Here is a 19,654-nt window from a genome sequence, read left to right on the forward strand (position 1 = left end):
CCACCTTCATTGCGCGTCGCAGCCCGGTTGTCTGTGCCGATCGCGACATTTGGCTCGCGTAGATAGTTTGAGTGGGCAGTGCGAACGGGGTGCGATAACACGATCGCGTTCCACTCTTGAAGGCCAAGCTTAAGCGTCCTTCAATTTTTCAAAAATAACATAAAAAATTTAATCATTCCTGCATTAAGATACTCTCAGCAATATTTGCTGTGGTTCTTTATCCACTTACTAATTGATTTTTTGGTATGTGTAAATATACAAACGCATGCAACATGTATGTGTGTATACAATATCTTCGTATGTTGTATGAATACAGTTGCATAATAATTTATTAATAGTTTATTGTATATATGTACTTCATACATTATGTAATATAGACATGCATAGACATTGACACTGTTCTTATAAAAGTGTAAAATGGTTATATTGTGTGTTTTTTCAGTGTTTTTTGTTTTGTTTGTGATGAAAGAAAGACTGTCATCTTTGCCTAAAACCGCATGCCGAACTGTAAAGGGTCAGAGGCCTTTGTCAGGCATTTTACGCCTTTAGCCTCTGCCCCTCTAGCAGGCTCTGTATTAGGTCTGTTGAAAATAAAGCATTCTAAAAAGAAAAATTTGCGCACTTGAACCCTCAACCTGTGGTGGGAGTCGAACCCACAAGCTTTGGCTCTAATTAAGGCGAATTAACGTTAATGTAGCGAAGCTGTTGCAAAAGCAGCACTACATTTGCCGAGGGGGTGTGCAATGTTCTTCTTTGTGGCATCGGGCGTCGGTGCATTGTTCCCGGTGACACTGGGTATTGCGCACTTGTATTTCCCGCGCTTGTTCTGCATTGCTGACTACCCTGGAATGTCGTTATCTGGCGGTGGCGGCATGGCATCTTTCCTCTTGTTGGTTGTGCTCATGAGAGTCCTGCTGTAGTTCCCCGCTCTACACAGAGTCGTTTGAGTTGTTTTCTGTATTGAGGCTGATACTCTGTATTTCTGCATTTCCGTTGTTCTTCAGTAACCAGCTGCGGTTGTCTTGGTCGCATTACAATAAATGTGACAGGGCCATGGCAACACGAACTGCCGCAACGTGATGCTTGCTCATGTCTATACAGCCCAAGGTAATTATCAACTTTATCGAACATGGTCCGACCCTTATACATTCTGCAATGCTTCATTGATGGTTCGGATGCTTGTGTAGAGCTTTTTCTTTATGCAAACATATGCTGTTCTGTGTGTTGTACGGTTCAGTCAAATGAATTTCGGACGAAAGTTCGGACACCTTGCAACCTCTCGTCTGATTTTTCGGACACTCCTTGAGCCAACTTGATCGAAAGCACCATGCACTGACTCTGACCGGTGCATAGTTCGACTTGCTGAACGCCATTTTTGTTTTGAACGCAGCCTCCTTGCTGCCCCACGAAGTGGCGCTACTGCAAATCCCCGCTCATCATCATCGTTTCTGCCTGGTTCGATAGAGTGGCTACAATAGTTCCGGTCTCAGCTTAGTAAGCCATGTCAAGACAATTCAGCAGCTGATTTGTTTCTTTCTTCTTGCACAACGCTTTCGTTTGTGCGACTGGTGTCAGCATGACGGCGTGGTGATGTTTGCTTTGTGTGCTGTGTCAAGGTTGCGGTAACCCAACGTGGCATACGGAAACATCGCGTCAAGTGTCTAATGGCGCCGACAGTGCCCGCGCAGACTGTGCTGGGGAATGCCGGCAAGCGGGTGCCGGCATTTGTCGTCTTCCGATGTGCTCCCTACTGACGCCGAAAATGTTCTGCCGAGAACTGTGCAGTGGTTGCGTTGCGATTGCAGGCACCGTCTCATTTGACAGTTTCACAGGTGCTGTACTGACATGCGCAGAATGCGACGACGGCGAGATCATTCGTCAGGTTTCTGCTGCACCGCCGGACGATGACTCCGAGTCGGAAGATGACGCACCATGTGCTACGCTGCCGTCGCATGCGGAGCGTGTACAAGCAGTGGCTGTGCTTTCAGCCATACGACCCTCTCCAAGATTCAGGCTTATCTGATTGCGCGCAAACGAAACAGCGTGCAACAGCGCATTCACAATTTCTTCTAGCCTACTGCTGAGCCCGAATAAGTCATCATCATCATCATCATCATCAGCCTGGTTACGATGATGATGATGACTTATTTGGGCTCAGCAGTAGGCTAGAAGAAATTGCTGCTGAGCCCGAATAAGTGCGTGGAAATAAAGGATTTCTTCTTTTTTTTCTTAATATGCTTTTTCGGACACCTGTTTATTCAGACATTTCCGCAGTCCCCATGAGGTCCAAATAAACGGTCGGCGAATGTACTGCATTTTTCAATAAAATCATAAAAGTTGCCGTGTATGTTATTGTAGTGAAACGAACCCCTACATGTGCTGTGTTTTTCATGAGGCCATCAATGCCTCACAGGCACCCACTGAGTGATGATCCTCCAATGATGCACAAATTATATATGGCACAGCCAAATATGACACTTCTCTTTAACCAGTACAGGTACTATGCTGATGTGTGGTAAGTAAAGGTGGTATTCCCTGGTACAGTTTTTCAGTACCAGGCTATAACATGATGTTCCCATTTGTTCCCATTTAAAAGAAACAGTTGACGAACATACAACCTCTGTCAAAAGAAACAAAGCCAATCTGTGCATGATCACATCTAGCTTTGGGCCACCTAGTCAGATTTCTGTTTCAACTGCATTCCTTGAATGCTTTGGTGTGAAAAATTTGCACTTGTCTCCCAAAGCAACCTTATTTAATGCCTAAATAAAACCACTTCTGGCTCTGACAAGTTTGATGTGATGGAGTCGGGGCTCAACAACTACCGAGTTCCTAGTTGCTCTATTTTTTCTGGAAAATACTGCCCCACGATTCATCAAAGAAGGTTGAAGACGCATGGAAAATGCTGGAATGGCAATACCTTGACACCCAGCAGGTCACACAGTGGGTCGTCCTTGAGCATCTGAGATGACGGGTCCTTGGGCCGACCATCGTCTGTGGCGAGTACTTCGTCGTCGTCATCTCTACACTGCTCTAGCTCACCTCCAAGCACGTTGGACATGAACAGAATTTTCATAGTCTGAAATCATGGCCAGAGACACAAATTACGCCCTTTCAATCAAACTTTGAAGCATGCAAGGGCGAGACTTTTCTTTAATGGAAATATTTTGTTTAAATACAGAAACACATGGCGCTGTGTACCCTGAAGAGTCACTACAGCTAATCAGAAACTCTGTAGCAGAACAATATGAAGGAACTAGAGCCCTGGATACTGGAGGAATAGTGCAATACTATTTAATTCTCCTTGGACAGAATTAAATTTGTGAAATTTGAATATGACCAGAGCGTTTACTCGAGGATTTGTGTAGCACCTCCAGAACAATCAGCGGAAGCCTACAGCAAGTGTTCTATAAGATGTGCTAGCTCACTCAATATGTACTAGAAACCTAGCTAATTCCCATTTGGTGCCATATTCTTCAACAGTTATCCACAGTGATTCACATCACCATGTTCTTACAGTGCTGTAGACAAGCTCTATGTGTGCAAACAAAAGGATCACAATGCAGGCAGAAAAGGCTGACAAACTACGTTGACACTTTTCCACTTCGGACATTAGTCTTTCCAAAGCAACTTTTAAAAACTCGGCTACACCTATTCAGTTTTCCTATCCAGGAAATTCAAGTCAGTATACATACAATAGGCACTGAGTAAAATGGTGCTGCACGAAACCAACCTTGATGGAGGCCACCAGCAGCTCATCGTCGGCCACGCCAAAGTCTCGGCCAAAGTGTCCCTCAATGACGCGTGCCGTCAGCACCTGATGCAGCGCGTTGAGGGTGTTGCGCAGCCTGTGGGGAGGGCACTGGGCTCCCCATTGCTTGGCCAGCCGCGCCTGGGCCTCTGGCGGCAGCAGGGCACAGGCCCGACACAGGGCATGCAGCGCACTCCCACACAGAGGTCCCTCGAGCAGCGGAAGCTCCAGCAACACCACAAATACTGACAGCAAACTGGGGTCCCTCTGGTATGCCTTGTGGTACCTGCGACAAGATGGGGCAAGACTTAATTCTTTCGTTACCACGCCTATTCAAATTGATCACCGGTGATCGATGCTTTAGATCGTCGATTTGAACATGTTGGAGCTGTTTCTTATCCACTTAAGGCCATCCAGTAGTAAGTACAGGCACTGCACTTTCGTAATCAGTTTAACTTTACGCGCTCCAGTGATGTCGTGATTTTAACGGCCATTTTGGCGAACTAATGTGCATATGTTGTAGCAGAAAGAGGTGTGGCTGTCCACCTTCTGCCGCGCTCGAGAAAAAAGGCATACTGCTCACGATTACGCTGCACTAGCATCAAAATTTTGTAATGAAATGACACCCAGCAAGCCAAGAATTAAATTATATTGCATCGTAATTATATGCAATTATTGCAATTATATGTGTATACATACATAATACAAGAAAGCTGGCTTGTCTCTTGCACATGGTTTTATCACGGGAACCACATCTACATTTTTCATGTCATAATACAAGCAAGCTGTGCTTGTTCGCGCTGTCTGAAAAGATGACTACGCATTCATGCAGTTGGGCAAACTGTCTCACAGGAAAGCTAGCTTTACAATTATGAAAAAGCTCTATTGTACAGTAGTCCTTCTAAACTGTATATTCATTAGCAGAAGAAGGTTAACAGCACCAGAAAGGAAGGCCAAGCTCCTCTTTCTCAAACTTAGTGCTGATACCCCTCATCACTGGTATGTCACAGACACCATGGATTTAAAAGCATTTTGCTGTATTTTGGCCATTTTGAAGCACGAAAAGTTCCCAAAACGTACTCAGTGGTGTTTTCTTTCCCCCTTGAGAACATAATACAGTCCCACTTTAACAAAAACGATTGACTAGACCCGAGTTCTGTCAAAATTCGTGATGTCGCAGCTTGCCGGTGTGGCAACTTCAGGACAGCGTCACTACCAACGTTTATTCAAGAGCGACATGAGCATGCTGAAGTTATAACCTGAATTTTATTTGAGAGATCACAAGCATGTTTATAATTTTCGTGAAGAGATTAGAAAATGACATCAGCATAATGGAAGCTTTGGAGAATTGCTTCGCACTCCTAGCAAGCCCTCACAATTATGTTTCACAGCAAACAGCTTGCCTTATTGCACAAACACTTATCAATAGAACATTGTGACAAAACATGGTTTTACTTTGTGAACACTGAACACAAAAGGACAGTGATGCACTTAACTGCAGCACAAAGAAGGTGCCTTACTTGAGGCCAATTTCCAGGTTTTCACAGAGGATCATAATGGCATTCACTAATGCGTCGAGAAAAGGGAGGTCTGGTATAGAAAACAAGACATCATAGGACCTCCTGACAGACTCTACATCCACTGGAATATCCTGGTTCACCAATCCATTGAGTCTGCAAGAGAAAAGAAAAAAGAAAAGAAGGTGATCACCTTAAATGCCCAAAAGTGTACAATGTACTGGACAATATACGCAGATTCAAAGGCAAAATTAGCTTGAGTGAACTGCAGACTAATTAGAATCAAGGAAAAATAAGTCTTAATTTTTGACTGCGAACCAAAAGGACAAACTTAGAGTGATCATCTTCTGTGTAAATATTTTCAGTCAAGTTCATGAGGCCTGGGCATTTGATTAAACAGAGACCTAAGTGAACTACTCTCACTAAAAATGTAAAAATTAAATTCCAGGTTTTTATGTGCCAAAACCAGAATATAATTACTAAGCCCATCCTAGTGGGCTCCTATGGAATAATTTTGACCACCTCGGGTTCTCGTAACGTGCACCCAACACACAATACACGAGCAGTTTTTCATTTCGTCCCCATCAAAATATGGCCGCTGCGAGCGGGATTTGCTCCCATGCCGTTGGGCTTTACTAAAAATGTAAAACAAACATTTCACACATGGATAGCCTCGATTACATTTTCCACTTGTCTACTAGAAGCAAATAAGTGGTGCATTTGGTTGGAGAAGGGCGTGTGTACAACACGAACAAGTTCCAAGTACAGTTTATTCCTGTACAGCCACTGTCAGGGTTTTAATTTGAGGAATCAAGAGACATACTAAGCAGCTTCATTCTAATAAACAAAGGCTGTAAGGAGCCAAGGTTGAAAATCTTGGATGGAAGATGCTTAAGCTAGTACTTTTAAGGTACTCAAACAGACATTTCCACCACAATCTGCAGGAGAAACAAGAAGACGCTTTAAGGTGTGTTCAGAATAAGTATGACGGAGGCTGTACAGCTGTATAACACTACACTACCTTTCTCTTGGCCACATGATCACAAGTTCAGCACTGGACTACTTAAATACTGATTTATGCACAATCATTTGTGTCATGTCTTTAATAAAAAGAGCTGAGTGGCTGGCTCAAAGTATATGAAAAAGGTCATTACTGGTTTTGCAAATCTTACAAGAAAAGAAGACCGAATGAAATGCTGCAAGCTGAACATCCCACCAAATATGGTAGTGCCTTCCTCAAAGTGGTCGTGTGGCAACACTCAGTGCGCTAAAATGAAATGAAATGAAATTTAAAACATTAAGTACAGTTAACGTCAGATTTTTCAGACTCTCTACGGACCTTCGAAAACATCCGAAAAATCAGACAGTCCAAAAAAATGAATGCATGTCTTTAACTGCCCTCAGGAGCTCAAATTGCCACAGCCACATTGAAAATAGCTTTAAAGATCTGCCAATAGAATTATTAGGAGTCTCGGAGCTAGCACTGTGACAGGAGACAGTCGGTGCCCATGTGTATAATTTAGGAACACATTTTATGTCCTGTGACAGCGGCCCCTTTCTTACTGCTCCAGCAGTAGAGGAGTAAAGAAATCACTAGACACGTACTGCCACCTGACGAATGAAACAACAATTAAGCCATGGACAAGCGTCTCTCGCTTGAAAAGCTCAAGGAGTGAACAAATACCACAAGGACGAGCTGCACTCATCCTAAACACTTTGGGGACGCATTGGTGATCATCCAAAACAGTTAATGGGTTAATGTGCACCTAAATCTGCACAACACAAACATTGCAAAATTAAAATGAACATTGAAATGCACAAACATTTTTGCATTTCACGCCCATCGAAATGTGGCCACCGCGACCAGGATCAAAGCCACGACCTCAAGCTCAGCAGCACAACTTCATAGCCACTAAGCTACCACGGCAGGTGTCAATTGAAATGGAGCAACATTGAGTATGCAGGAGGTTCAATTTGCCCACAGAGCAATGTCAGATGCTTTTTTCCTTTGACACCCACTGGACAGAACAGGCAAGAACAAGTCCCACACACAAATTAGCAAACTGTGAATACGGGGGCTTTACAGCTTTTCTGCAAAAAGAAACACCATTGAGTCAGTACTCACTCCTTTAACATAGCTGCAACATTCCTAGACACACCATCAGGCACCGCTTCCGACAGACCAGCCTCCACAAGCATGTCGTCGCTATCGTTGGCTACCATTCCCCCTTCCAGTTCAAGCGAGTCCTGGTCCTTGTCCATGTCACCCTCCATAGTTCGCAGGTCTTCCTTGGTCAGGCCTCCGTCCTCTGAAGAAGGCGACAGCCTCCGTGGAAAGCTGCGCTTAAGGAACTTCTCCCGTGAGAACACCTGGCCCAGCGCATGGATGAGGGGTGTGTAGTTGCCGCAGGAGCGACATTCAGACACCAGGCCAAGGAGGAGTTCCTCAGTCAGCATGCGATATGTCCGCGGAGCCTTTGGAGCCGTCTCTGCCGGTGCTGTTGTTCCAGAGGTGGCTGTCAGAAAGCAACAATTGTTTTCTGGCACATTGCACCATGATTTCCTTCGAACATTTTTCGTACTCATAATCTGATCACATTTCCCGCTGGTCGATCTGGAGCAAAATTTTTGGCTCCTAAGTGGTGAATCCAGTTTCTACTCGTCGATCTGAAGCATGTTCGCGCTTTCCACTGGTTGTTGTGGATCACCTCCTCTAGCTTGTTCTGCTGCCGAGGTGCGGGTATATTGCTTCCGTTTTTATGTGAAATTGGTGAGCAACATTGTCCCTGCTGTGGGACAGCGACTTTTGTTGCCATGAAATCCTGGAGAGCGGAAGTCAAGCACTGTTTTGAGAATCACTTTTCGTGACATGTGCGCAACAAGTTCCAGTATAATCTACTGCGGAGCACTCTTGCTCTTCGCTGGCAGATTCGGACTGGTGAAATCATAGCACTCGTTGCAGTATTTCAGCAGCTGCTCCAGAATGACCAGTGGAAAACACCATAAAAAAGTGTCAAAATTACAAATTGTAATGGTCAAAACGTATATTTATAAACGGCACTCTCAAGGTTACGTTTATTAACACTCATGGGGTAGGTCTAGTACGATACCCAAGAAAGCAAATGGGGGGGGGGGGGGGCAGCAGCTACCACAGCTCAATTGGTAGAGCATCGCACATGCCGTGCAGAGATTGTAGGTTCAATTCCCACAGGCAGCATGTTGTCATTTCGTTCACTTCATTTTTAGTTTCCTTATTACTTCTACATTTCAATTAAAGCAACAGTGAATTTTTCATATCCTTTCATTGGCTTCATTGTCTGTTGGCATCATGTGGTCGTAACAAACAAGAAATGGAGCCCCTCAGTTCCTGTTATCCACATTTCTAATAAAAATAAATGATGAAGCTACAGGCAGTACATCGATATCTCTGCAAGAAACACTACATTTCATACATTTTTCTCACCGAATATCATTTGACTCTGTGCTGAGCCAAGATAACAATGGGCATGGGTAGAGACAATGTGTTCAAGCTATACTACATTTAAAACAACCTGTTACAGTGTTCAAACTTACTGTAAAGTAAGGCAATGCGCCATTTAGGGGCAACATCAACTGCCCTGGTAGAGCTCGTCTGGAGCCAATGAATTTGAGACTTGGCGACTCTGAGCATATGAAATGCAATGTGACAAGGAATTTCTCACTGCTTTTCTTTTTCTTCGCATAAATCTACTGGCTAAGTATTATTTGCCAAAGTCAGATATAGATGAGCATGTGACTGCACATGGTGCTTGAACATGTGACGAACAGGAAGCTAAACAATTTGGTACTGAAGTATCACTCACCAGGCTTTTCCTGTGGGGAAAGGGTGTTCTTTACACTCATCAGCTTTTTTGGCAGGACCGTTAGTGGGCTGCTATCATTGAAGGTGCAGTACAGGTCAATTTCCATGTCCTGAGGGCGTAGCTCATCTCTTAAGCTTGAGGCTGCAAGAACTGTTGTGGTGATGCTTGCACCATTTGCTAAAGAAAGGTAAAAGGAAATGAACAAGTTCTACATTGGAACGTGCCAGTTGCTTCCGTGAAGATTAAGTAACCCTTAACAAAAATTTAGTAGAGATAAGAGAGTTTATTGCTTCAGCCACACACCCCATTTGCGCCAATAGCCATCAGAAATTAGCAAAAAAAAAAAAAAAAATTAAAATCACATTCTCAGTTTCTATAGCTTTTTTTTTAAAACCTGATTCCGAAATATTGTCACTGAAAACCATGGTAGAAGAATATGAGAGATGTATGAACTGGCCTCCAAGCAAGAAAGAAGACTCCCTAATGTTACGCACTTTCTGGGACAGATGGCAGGGGACATTTGTCAGGGTGCCCCTGACTTGGCACATGTGCATTAGGAAAGCACACTCAAGTATAGTAAGCAATAAAATGCATTCCAAAGCTTATTTATGTGCATTTTCTGTTTTTTTTTTTTTTCGAGTGCCAGTTATGGATTGTTTATGCTGAGATAATTGTTAGGCTGCTTCGGATTGGGCATAAATGGGCATCAAATAACATATAGATATACAGGCTGTTGATCCACCTGGTGGTTTGTAGTATGTATGTTAAATTACCCCCCAATGTAATAACCACAACTACCACAAAGAAGCTGGAAATACAAATTCAAAGCAGCCAAACCCCTATACTAAACCCTTAATCACATGACAGTACCGGGGAATTGCAGAAAGACACATCTGTGTAATGAGCAGGTGCCACATGTTTGCTGTCTCAGGGAGGATTATTCTACTGGAAGAAGGACCAAAGGGCACTTTGTGCATCAAGTCAAATGCGGATTTGTGCAGATTGTCAGTTAAATCAATGGCAGTTTCTCTTTTTGCGTTCAATAGTGGCTCCCACAGCTTAAATACCTTGAACAAGCCTGGTCAGCATTTATTGATTTTCATTGTTATACCGATAGTCTATCCCGTGTTGCTGCATAGATTTGAACCCCTGAATGCTGGGAAACCCGCACATGCTGCTGTATAAGGCATTAGCTCAAATGTCTTCTTTAGTGATGGATAATTAAGTGCCCTTCAATCAACCAAGTTGTGAATTTTCCTTTTTGCTAGCCACCATCGCATCCAACTTTTTTATTCATGCATGGTTACACTCACACACTTTCTATGAGGGTGCGCCTGTTACGAAGTTTGCACACATAGAAATAAAATTATACCATACAGGCATTTCCCTGTATTTGCGATAACGAAAGTAGTATCAATCATGTTGGAATTGACCTTATGTGATTAGATGCAATGACCTGAAACTATTAAAGCATTCCTTTGAATGAAATTTTGATTTTTCGCAAGTTTTATTTATTGTTTTTTCTTGTGATGCTTGCATTTTCATCAATGATAAGATTTTACTCTGCTGTACATGCATTTCTCACTCTGCAAGAGCCCGTTCGAGCTTACAGTATTCTAAATAAATAAAATTGTGTGGCTGTTTCAGAAGCATCTACAAGAGTACAGGCATTTACTGAAGAGAGATAACATGACCGTTTGCAGATGCAACCAGCATGCAGACACTACAGAGAGAGCCCCAGAGCATTTACAAGATCTTATTGGTGTGGTAAAACATACGAAAATACCCTTATGCATTATAACAGTGTACTAGATTGTGATGCGCTGTCCATCCACTGCACATGACTTGGTGCTCGAAATGTATTTCGTGGCAATACTCCACTGGCTGAAGGGATTGATCCTTCCTGGCGATTGCACACACTGTTAGGCCATCATCATCTTTTGGTGCAAAATACACAAGAAATACTTATAGCACGACTTGTACCTCTTAATACAAAAAAGGACAAAGCATTTATTCCCCTGTTATGCACTAAAAAGTTTGACACACTGCTGAGAAAGTGCATGCAACACAACCATGTACTCTCAATTTTCCATTAGCTCAATGTAAAAAAGGGGCCCTCCGCAGGCCCCGAACTACACACACCATCTATCGGCTGCAAAAATCAAGTATAAAGCGCATGCAAGAGATCTTGCGCGTGACAGTGACAAGTGATGCGATGGAGATGGCTGTCGTGTTCGCTTGTTGCCTACAAGTCATACCCCATGCGAATGACGACTTTGAGCAATGTTTCCTCGGTGTTGCCTGTATGAAGGCAGCAAATGCCATATTTACTCAATTTTAACGCGCCCTCAATTGCAACGCGCAACTGTTTTCCGTGATTTAAAAAAAAGGAAAAAAGAAACAGCCTTCATTTTAGCGCGCACCCATTTGCCGCAAAAGAAAGAAAACTCCTTTACAGTACTGCGCACTTCATTCTTTCATACAGGAATACAACTTTCTCTTATTTGGAAAAACGAAGGTTTACTCCCAATGCACTAAAGTTGCAATAAATAAAAAAAGTTGCAGTTTCTCCCGAAAGGCGAAGCATTGATTACAATAGCAAATTAGTAGCCAGTTATACGAAAAGTAAGGATAGCAGTTTTATCGGCCGTATAAAGTTTTAAACATTCGCTTACTAACAAAATTAACAAGTATGGTGTCACGCGTGCACAAGCAAGCATGAACACGCCTCACACAATGACCGCGAAAGCACTATCAAAAGGCTGGAGCGGGGAAGTGCTGTAGCAGGAGCAAGCGAATTGACCTTTGTGTGGACTTTTACTTCAATGCGCACTAAGCGATGAGAACACAGCGCAGTGCACCTAGATGCGTAGACTCTTTCTCCATTGCAGATTGCTTTCAAGATAGGGGCCGCGCCGTATATAGCAGCCACCGGAGTAGAAAGCTTCTCCTGTTTGCGTCAGTCCTGCATGCAAGTTTCGGGAACTCCAAACACCCGTGATGCAGCCTGATTTTCATCCGTCTCCGCACGCGTGATCACTTTTCTTTTAATTGAGGCATCGTGATGAACTCGGCATGTCTTTGCAATCAGCACTTCCATGCTGATAGAGCAAATGCGAACAACGGTAAGACCAGGAAGCTGGACAGTGCACTAAACAAGCACACATACTACAGCACGAAAAGCTACGACAGCTAGGCTCGAAACGCGTGTGAGGCGGCCATTTTGAAATGCTGATGGCGATATGGTAACGCAGATTTAGGGCCATACTTGATTCTAATGTGCAGGCTATTTTAGGACTCGTTTTATTGGAAAAAAGTGTGCAACAGATTCGAGTAAATATGGTACATGCTGAAACTGTCCTGACATGTGCTTTATTATTTTAAGTTGATGGCACGTGCTTGATAGTAAACATCAGCATAAGATATTTCTGAAGGTTTTGCACTAGATTCTTATCCTTGCACGTATCAAAATTTAATCGTTTGCTCGTTCCGTGTGACAACTGGTAGTACTTGACTGTGCACATGCAGTTCCAGTTTCCTGCTATTGGCAAGTCGCTCATGGCCCTTCCTGGCAAAAAGTGACGAATTCTGTATTCCCGGAGCCAAGCGACCGAGCGGCAAGAACGAGCGAACTGCTCGTGTAATGGCCCGTTTCGTAGTTCAAAGCCATCGCCGTCGCGCACAAAATCACTCTCATGGGTTTGGATTTGAGAAACTATTGCTAATCACGAAAACACTCTTCCATGGCACTGCGGCGCAGTTCTTACACTTCTCATATTCTTCCACCATGCTGAAAACCATGTGTAATTGCTAAAATATTGTGATGCATCAGCCAAGGTGGCGAAAAATTTCCCCAAAATCATGAAAAAAAGCATTTCTTATCAGTTGTCAATGTGAAAGTATTAATGTCCAATTGAACAATGCTCAGCAGTCCTTTGAGTTGTGAACTCCTCATGGGCAAGCGAGTGGGTTAACACACTTGGCGTGTTTTGATTTAACCTGACCAAGGTGCACTTCAATGCAGGCGAGAATTCATGTGTGCGAGAATTCGCGTGTACGAGAAACGCGTGGATAACACAGGCTTCTGAAAGCGAAAGCGAGGGTGACGTAGCGTCTCTGTGATGCCCTCTCCCCTCATGCAACACCTGGCATGCTGGTGTTCCGTTTCCTCGCACTGCTCTGTCAAGGTGTGCTCATAACACAGTGTCGCAGCCAATGGGAATTAAGGCTGCTACAGATGCCAGACACCAGCTTTTTTGCTCAATGAGCCATTTGACGCTTTGGCATCAAAATTGCATTTTTCAAGCCACGAATCACTGGAACGTCACGACCGAGCACCGCTATCTTGGTCTCGTTGGAAAGCGCATCTCTCAGTCTTTAAGTTTACTGCTTCAGCTGATTGAAAAAAATTATTGAAGGTCGTCCTGGTGTCTCCAATTGGCCGGGCCTGTCGTAAGACTCCAGCGTGTTCCATTTTGTTGTAGTGCAAGCTGAACAACAGGGACAACAGAAAGGCACAATCGACACACACACAGCTCTGCATGTATGTCAATTGTGCCTTTTTGTCATCGCTGTTGTTCAGCTTGCGCCACAACAAAATAGAAGATGCCATACCAACAAGCCCCTATTAGCTACATTCACCAACTCCAGCGCAGTTTGCCATTGGTTCGACACTCACTCCGTAGGGGCATCGTCTGGTCTTTGCACCTTGCAAGCAATCCACCACCGCGATCTCGATGAGTGCCGAGATCAGGAGAAGCAAGGCCGATCCTTCCATTTCTGGTCGTTTCAGACTGACGGCTAAGCATTCTGTGCATCGGCAACGTGGATTTCATGGCCAAACACTTCGCACGTGGAATGCTTGGACCTGCAGCTAAGCCTTTCAAACAGTGATGCCTCGTATGTCATGACCAAGCACATTGAACTCGCAATCCTCGGACCCGCGACCATCCTCATCGCACGCATGCTCTTTGGACCCGTAGCTAGGCATTTCATGCACCGTCCCCTCGGACTTGACGATCGAGCACATCCTGCACAAACTCCTTGAACCTGCGCCTCAGCCTTAAGTACATCGGCAACTCAGGCTCTGTGACCAAGCACATCGCGCATCGAAGTCCAGTGTTTTATTTTAGGTATTTATTTTTCATGGTCACATTTTTGACAGTGCAGGTCGGGACATTCTAACTTTCCTGGCTTGATTTTTCAATTCATCCACAATTTAAGTGTGTGCCTGGTGTGAAGGTGTCAAGAAAAATGAAAAGTGCAAATACAAATCTTTATGTTCGAAAACAAAAGGGGGAGGGGAAGCCAAGACGGTCACGTTTAGTTGTGCTCACAATATACAACAAACCATCCACTGCATTCTCTAAGCTCTTCAGGCCCTCACAAGGTTTAAAGGAGAAAATGATTGTACAATACAATGTTCTCAAAATATGGTAGCTGGTGCAAACAATGGGTAACAAAGGCACAGGGTAAATTTCCACGTAAGTGCTGGCTTAAAAGGCGTGCATGTTCCTTCCGCATTGCTGCTCTTGTACTATTGCCTTTTAAAGTGCAGCTCCTCAGCTGTCACCTAGGGAAACAAAAATTGGAAATTCTGCTGAAAGCCTTCGTTTAGTCATTTGGTCATCGCTACAAAAGGACGAAAATGTGCCACTGAATGCAACTGAGACATTATGCGAGTGATGCTAAGAGGTAAGCCTCTATGCTCCACAAGAGACAACCATCGACAAGATATATGCAAACACAATTATGGGAACCATTGTGCTGTTGCGGGATATTGTGCAACATTTGGTCTGCAACCTGGCCAACATGCTCTTCACAGAGCAGTGCAGGAGGATGTCTTGTGGAAAAAAAGGCCAGGAAAACACTTCAAACTAAAGGCAAAACACTCCATTTGATAGGACATCAATGACTACAACCCTGGTGCCTTTTGATAAAGAATATAAGGTACAACTTTGAAAGCCATTTTTTCAAAATTGCTTTTCTTGCCTCAATCTTGGCAGCGCATGCCACAGCCATCAACCTTCCATGGCAGGTCAAAATGCACTGACATTACACCTGATGCAATATTTCCAGACACCGTTCTTTATGCATTGTGGTAGAAAACTATGCAAAAGAAGGCCTAGCAGACGCACGGCTCACCACTTTTTTCACTTTGTGTTATTGTTTCGGAGACAATGGGAGATCTGTTCGCAGCGCACTCAGAGTCCAACTCCATTTCCTGTGACGCTCCAGCAGGTTCCGCTGATGTCGCACCTTCGCCACATGCTGATGTGGCATTGCTACACTGATCACTTAACCTACCTGCAAGAAAGCGCGAGGCAAAAAGAAAACAAGAAGTTAGAAAAGGAAGTCAGAGGGCCTTCAAAGCAACCTTAGTGTAAATATAAACAGCAACAGCTGTTCACTTGCTTGTCTTCTGCAACCGTCACAGCTTGTTGCCGTAACTTATTACTTCTGTTACTTTGCTGCTATGATTACCTTAAGCATAGCTCAAAACCAGAAAGGGAAGCAGCTTCAGCTTTTAGCAGCAACAGTGAGGTCTTTCTTAGGTGGCCCTTTGTATTTATCTTTTATCTTTTTTTTTTTTTTCAGACTGCTTTCAAACATTATGTGCGATATAACCAGCACGCACTGATTAATTATTACCCCATAGAGTCCTTTAAACACACTGAACCTGAGTATACAAGAACTTCTGCATTGTGCCCCAAAAGTATTGCAACAGCAGCAGTACACAAATCAAACCCATGACTTCGTGCTAAGAGGACAACGCAACAACATTGATATATAAACAAAGTGCAACCATACTATCAGTTATTGATCCTCTAGCTGCTCCAACAGGCACCTTGAAATTTTTCTGATGGCCCATTTCTGTTTCTACCCTTGGCAATCTTTCACAAATTCTAGTGCATCACTATGATCCAGGTCTTACCAAAGACGATGGAAGTCACTCATCAGCTGCCTGATGGTGGGGCGTGTTCGCAACAACATTAGTGAGTGCGATAATATTGAAAGGCATGACCGTTTTGCTTGACTGGCAAAACATTTCAGCTCTGTACATGCTGACTTAGGCCCACAGCTGTATCATACAAAAGGGCTGTAACAATGAGTAGAGAGAGTAGAGATGAAAACTATAATCAAACACTTTTTATAAAAGGGATTCAAAGCATAATTAGGCATCTAAAAAGTATCAGAACACAACTGTGTTTGCATTCTTCACCTCTCAACCATCACGTCAACCACTATAGTACTATTTCTGACCTCAAAAGCCTTAAGGGGGGATGCGGGTTTTACATTGAGAAAAAGGCAAAAAAAAAAATCGATTTATTGAAAATCACATTTTCAGTTTCTATAACCCTTTTTCTATCCGGTACCCAAATATCATCACTGTAAACCACTTAGAAGTGCTATGAAAAATTCATTTTATCAGCCAAGGTGGCGAAAAATCTCGCGGAAATCAAGAAAGAACAGCGTTTTTCACGCCACAATATCTCCGGAACGGCGCGACCGAGCGCCGCCATCTTGGTCTCGTTGGAAAGCGCATTTCTCTGTCTTCAAATTTGCCACTTCAGCAATCTCCTCCATACCGAAACAAGCGCACAAAAAGCAAATGATTGAAGGTCATGCTGGAGTCTGTGATTGGCCGCGCCCACCACGTGACTCCAGCGTGGTTCGCCATTGGTCAGCTGTCGACTCCATAACTACAGTAAGAAGCCTCAATCCCTCGAGAGCACCACAAATATTTACAGCACCTATTCAATATACACACGACTTGCAGTTTGCAGTGCAGTTTAACACGTGAGAAAGAAGATTCTTCACATCGCCAGAAATGAAGGTCACATTACTGTTGTACAATAAAATCTTGTTAATTTGACTCTTGTTAATTCGGAAAATTGGATCATTCGGACTTGTCCTCTGGTCCCGGCAGGCATATGCATAATTTAATGCAACAAAACTCTTGTTAATTTGGACGTATTTGGCCTCACATCAGTTAATTCGGACAACTCTCGGAGCTCAGCGTGTGCTGGAGGGCCACAAATGTGTGACTCAAAAGAGCAAAAATGGCATTAGCGCATCGCTAGTCCACATCACCATAGCCATCAGTGGAAAGCGCACGTGACAGAGTGCCTTGATGCGCGCACTCTTGCTCAGAGTGGTGCCAGCTTTTGAAAGGGCAGGTGCCGCCTCCTAGGCCTTGACGGCAGCATGACCGCCATTTTCACGCCTCCAACCGGTCATTTGCGCGTGGTGTGCATGTTGTTAGGTTGGGGCTCGCTTTCGTCACCATGCCCAGGTGTCGCGTGCCACAGTGCAGCAATCATTCCAGAAACGGCTGGAACCTGTACTGCTTTCCAAGAGACCCAAAAAGAAGGCTTTCTTGGACAGTAAAAATCAAACGTGACAAGTGGCATCCAACGAACACGTCATCCATTTGCAGCGTAAGTAAACATTGATTTTTTAGAATGTGCGGTAATTTGATTAGCCAGTATTGCATAGCGCCCCATTATTTCTGTATTGGGTGCGTAGGCTAACGTCAGGCAGTCAAACGTCGTACAGCGTACTGTCCGGGGCATTCAAGGAACGACACCGCCGTAAGAAAATGCATCAGATAGAAGGTCGGCATATTATATGGAACACAAAAGCACCCATTCGGCATCTCATGCTGGTTGAAGGGCCTCGAGTACAATAATACATTCAGAAGTACTGCCATGGATATCATAGCAGTGTTGCGTAGAAAAGTTTTACCCTGGCTGCAGTGCTTATTTATTCGTGCACACGTTCGCACGACTCGGTCGACCTTTGAAGGCCTCTACCGAAATCGCAGTGATTTAATACAAAACATATGCTGTACCTGCGAAAAATGTGTAACGTTACGAGGCTGGACCCATGCCCACTTTGTGTATATCGCCGTCTGTACACTTGTGAAGCGGGGACATTTAGATGACAAACAAAGCACACGCTATTGTGCAGTGTTGTGTCATTCTCACCTAATAATTAAATTCGACCCCATTAGGAAATTGGAGACTTGGCTACCAAGCTATAGATGGAATGAAATCTGTAATGCCCGCTTTAAAATCACACCTGATAGACCTGGTCCTTCATTTCTTTTATTTGCACGAATATTTTAGAGCAAAAATTGAAAGCGTTATCCTAATAGCAGGCTAAGTCCATGACGCTCATTGAAGCGGCTTACGTGAAAGTGCACGTGAGCTCAGCTGATCTATTTTTTTTTTTTTTTTTGTCCAAGTCACTGCTAGTTCTTGCCACGAATCATACTGCATGCATAAATAGAGGTTCAATGACAACGAAAGGCATTCGTTTTTATTTTACCATCCTGTTAACATCCAATTTTGATTTTCTTTGCAGGCCACTTTGAACCAAACAACTACGAGCGAAACTGTGCAGATGGTTGAAAAAAGATGGAACTGAATGCAGTCCCAACTTTGTTCTACGTAAGAATAAGGCTCCACATACACCTTCGGCAGTTTCCAGCCGGCAGTTCGAATGGGCATGCAAGCAAAACTTGTACCGGTGTCAACCTTTCATAAGAAATGGACACACTGAGATCACCTGTACGCTTAAAAGATTTTGGTTCCCATGTGCATGCTTTCTAATCCTGCACTTTGCTTCATAAACATTCCTTACTGCACTTGGTTGGTCCTGTATGTGCCTTTGATTTTTGCTTTCGCTATTTTTTTAAGGTGAAATGTATCATAGAACATACAGTCAAATCTCGTTACTACCAACCCCACATTAATGAATTTCTCAAATTTACGAATATTTTAAAAATCCCTGCCAGACTGCCTATATCTTCAATGTAAAAATAATTCAGAACTACAAATTTCAATACAATGCATACTTCAGAATAACGCACATAATTTATTTTCCCCTTTATAACCGAAGGACATCATTATTACGAATTCAGCTAAAAGTAACAATGCCGCAACGCTTGCGTGAAACAAAAACCACGAGTGCAGTAACTATCATCATCACCATGTCAAGTGCCGACTGCTTCACCACAAACTTCACCAAGAACTTCACGACAAAAGTTTGGCAACGTTTGCGCAAGATCCAACGATGAATGCAGCTAGTGACGGCATCAAAAAGAAGTGAAAGCAGTTTTCGCTGCAGGACAAATTGGGCTATTGCAGGAAATCGACACAGGAAAAAAGCAAATCGACATGTGCAGACAGCGTGGCATTGCTAGAGTGTACTAGAATGGGGGAGTGGGTCCAATGGAGGCCACAACAAGTGGCGAGAGTGAAGCAAAATACGTTGAAATTTACAGCGGCGCTGCCATCGCCTTCTTCTGAAGTTCCAGCCAGTCCGGTGCCTCGGCGGCCCAGCGTAACCGCACATACGAGAGGTGGTTACGGTGGCGCCGAGCTGTCGTCTGCTCAATGCGCCATCGTCTGCTCGACACACTATCGTGCTTGTGTTTTTTTTTTTTTTTTTCGTCACTTTTTGTACCTAGTATGTGCGAGAAAAAAAAACAATACAATAAAATTACTGCTTTGCCATGAATTGAGGTTCCTCGCTTC

The 19,654-nt window shown here is 43.7% G+C and overlaps 1 protein-coding gene across 2 annotated transcripts in view; it reads right to left on the reverse strand.

The window, feature by feature from the left end:
• Ube3a (ubiquitin protein ligase E3A) overlaps positions 1-19,654 on the reverse strand; it is a 63,728-nt gene that overhangs the window by 33,128 nt on the left and 10,946 nt on the right. Inside the window, exons 3-8 of one of the 2 annotated variants that reach the window (XM_075688866.1) lie at positions 15,255-15,416; positions 9,111-9,260; positions 7,394-7,784; positions 5,272-5,424; positions 3,734-4,037; positions 2,921-3,079 (exon numbers count right to left, since the gene is read on the reverse strand). In XM_075688866.1, coding sequence (XP_075544981.1) covers positions 2,921-3,079; positions 3,734-4,037; positions 5,272-5,424; positions 7,394-7,784; positions 9,111-9,260; positions 15,255-15,416 — 1,319 coding nt within the window. Of the gene's footprint in view, positions 1-2,920; positions 3,080-3,733; positions 4,038-5,271; positions 5,425-7,393; positions 7,785-9,110; positions 9,288-15,254; positions 15,417-19,654 lie in introns of both variants that reach the window. The other variant, XM_075688865.1, reaches the window with a different exon arrangement.

Source organism: Dermacentor variabilis, chromosome 4, assembly GCF_050947875.1.
Source record: "Dermacentor variabilis isolate Ectoservices chromosome 4, ASM5094787v1, whole genome shotgun sequence".
NCBI lineage: Eukaryota > Metazoa > Arthropoda > Arachnida > Ixodida > Ixodidae > Dermacentor > Dermacentor variabilis.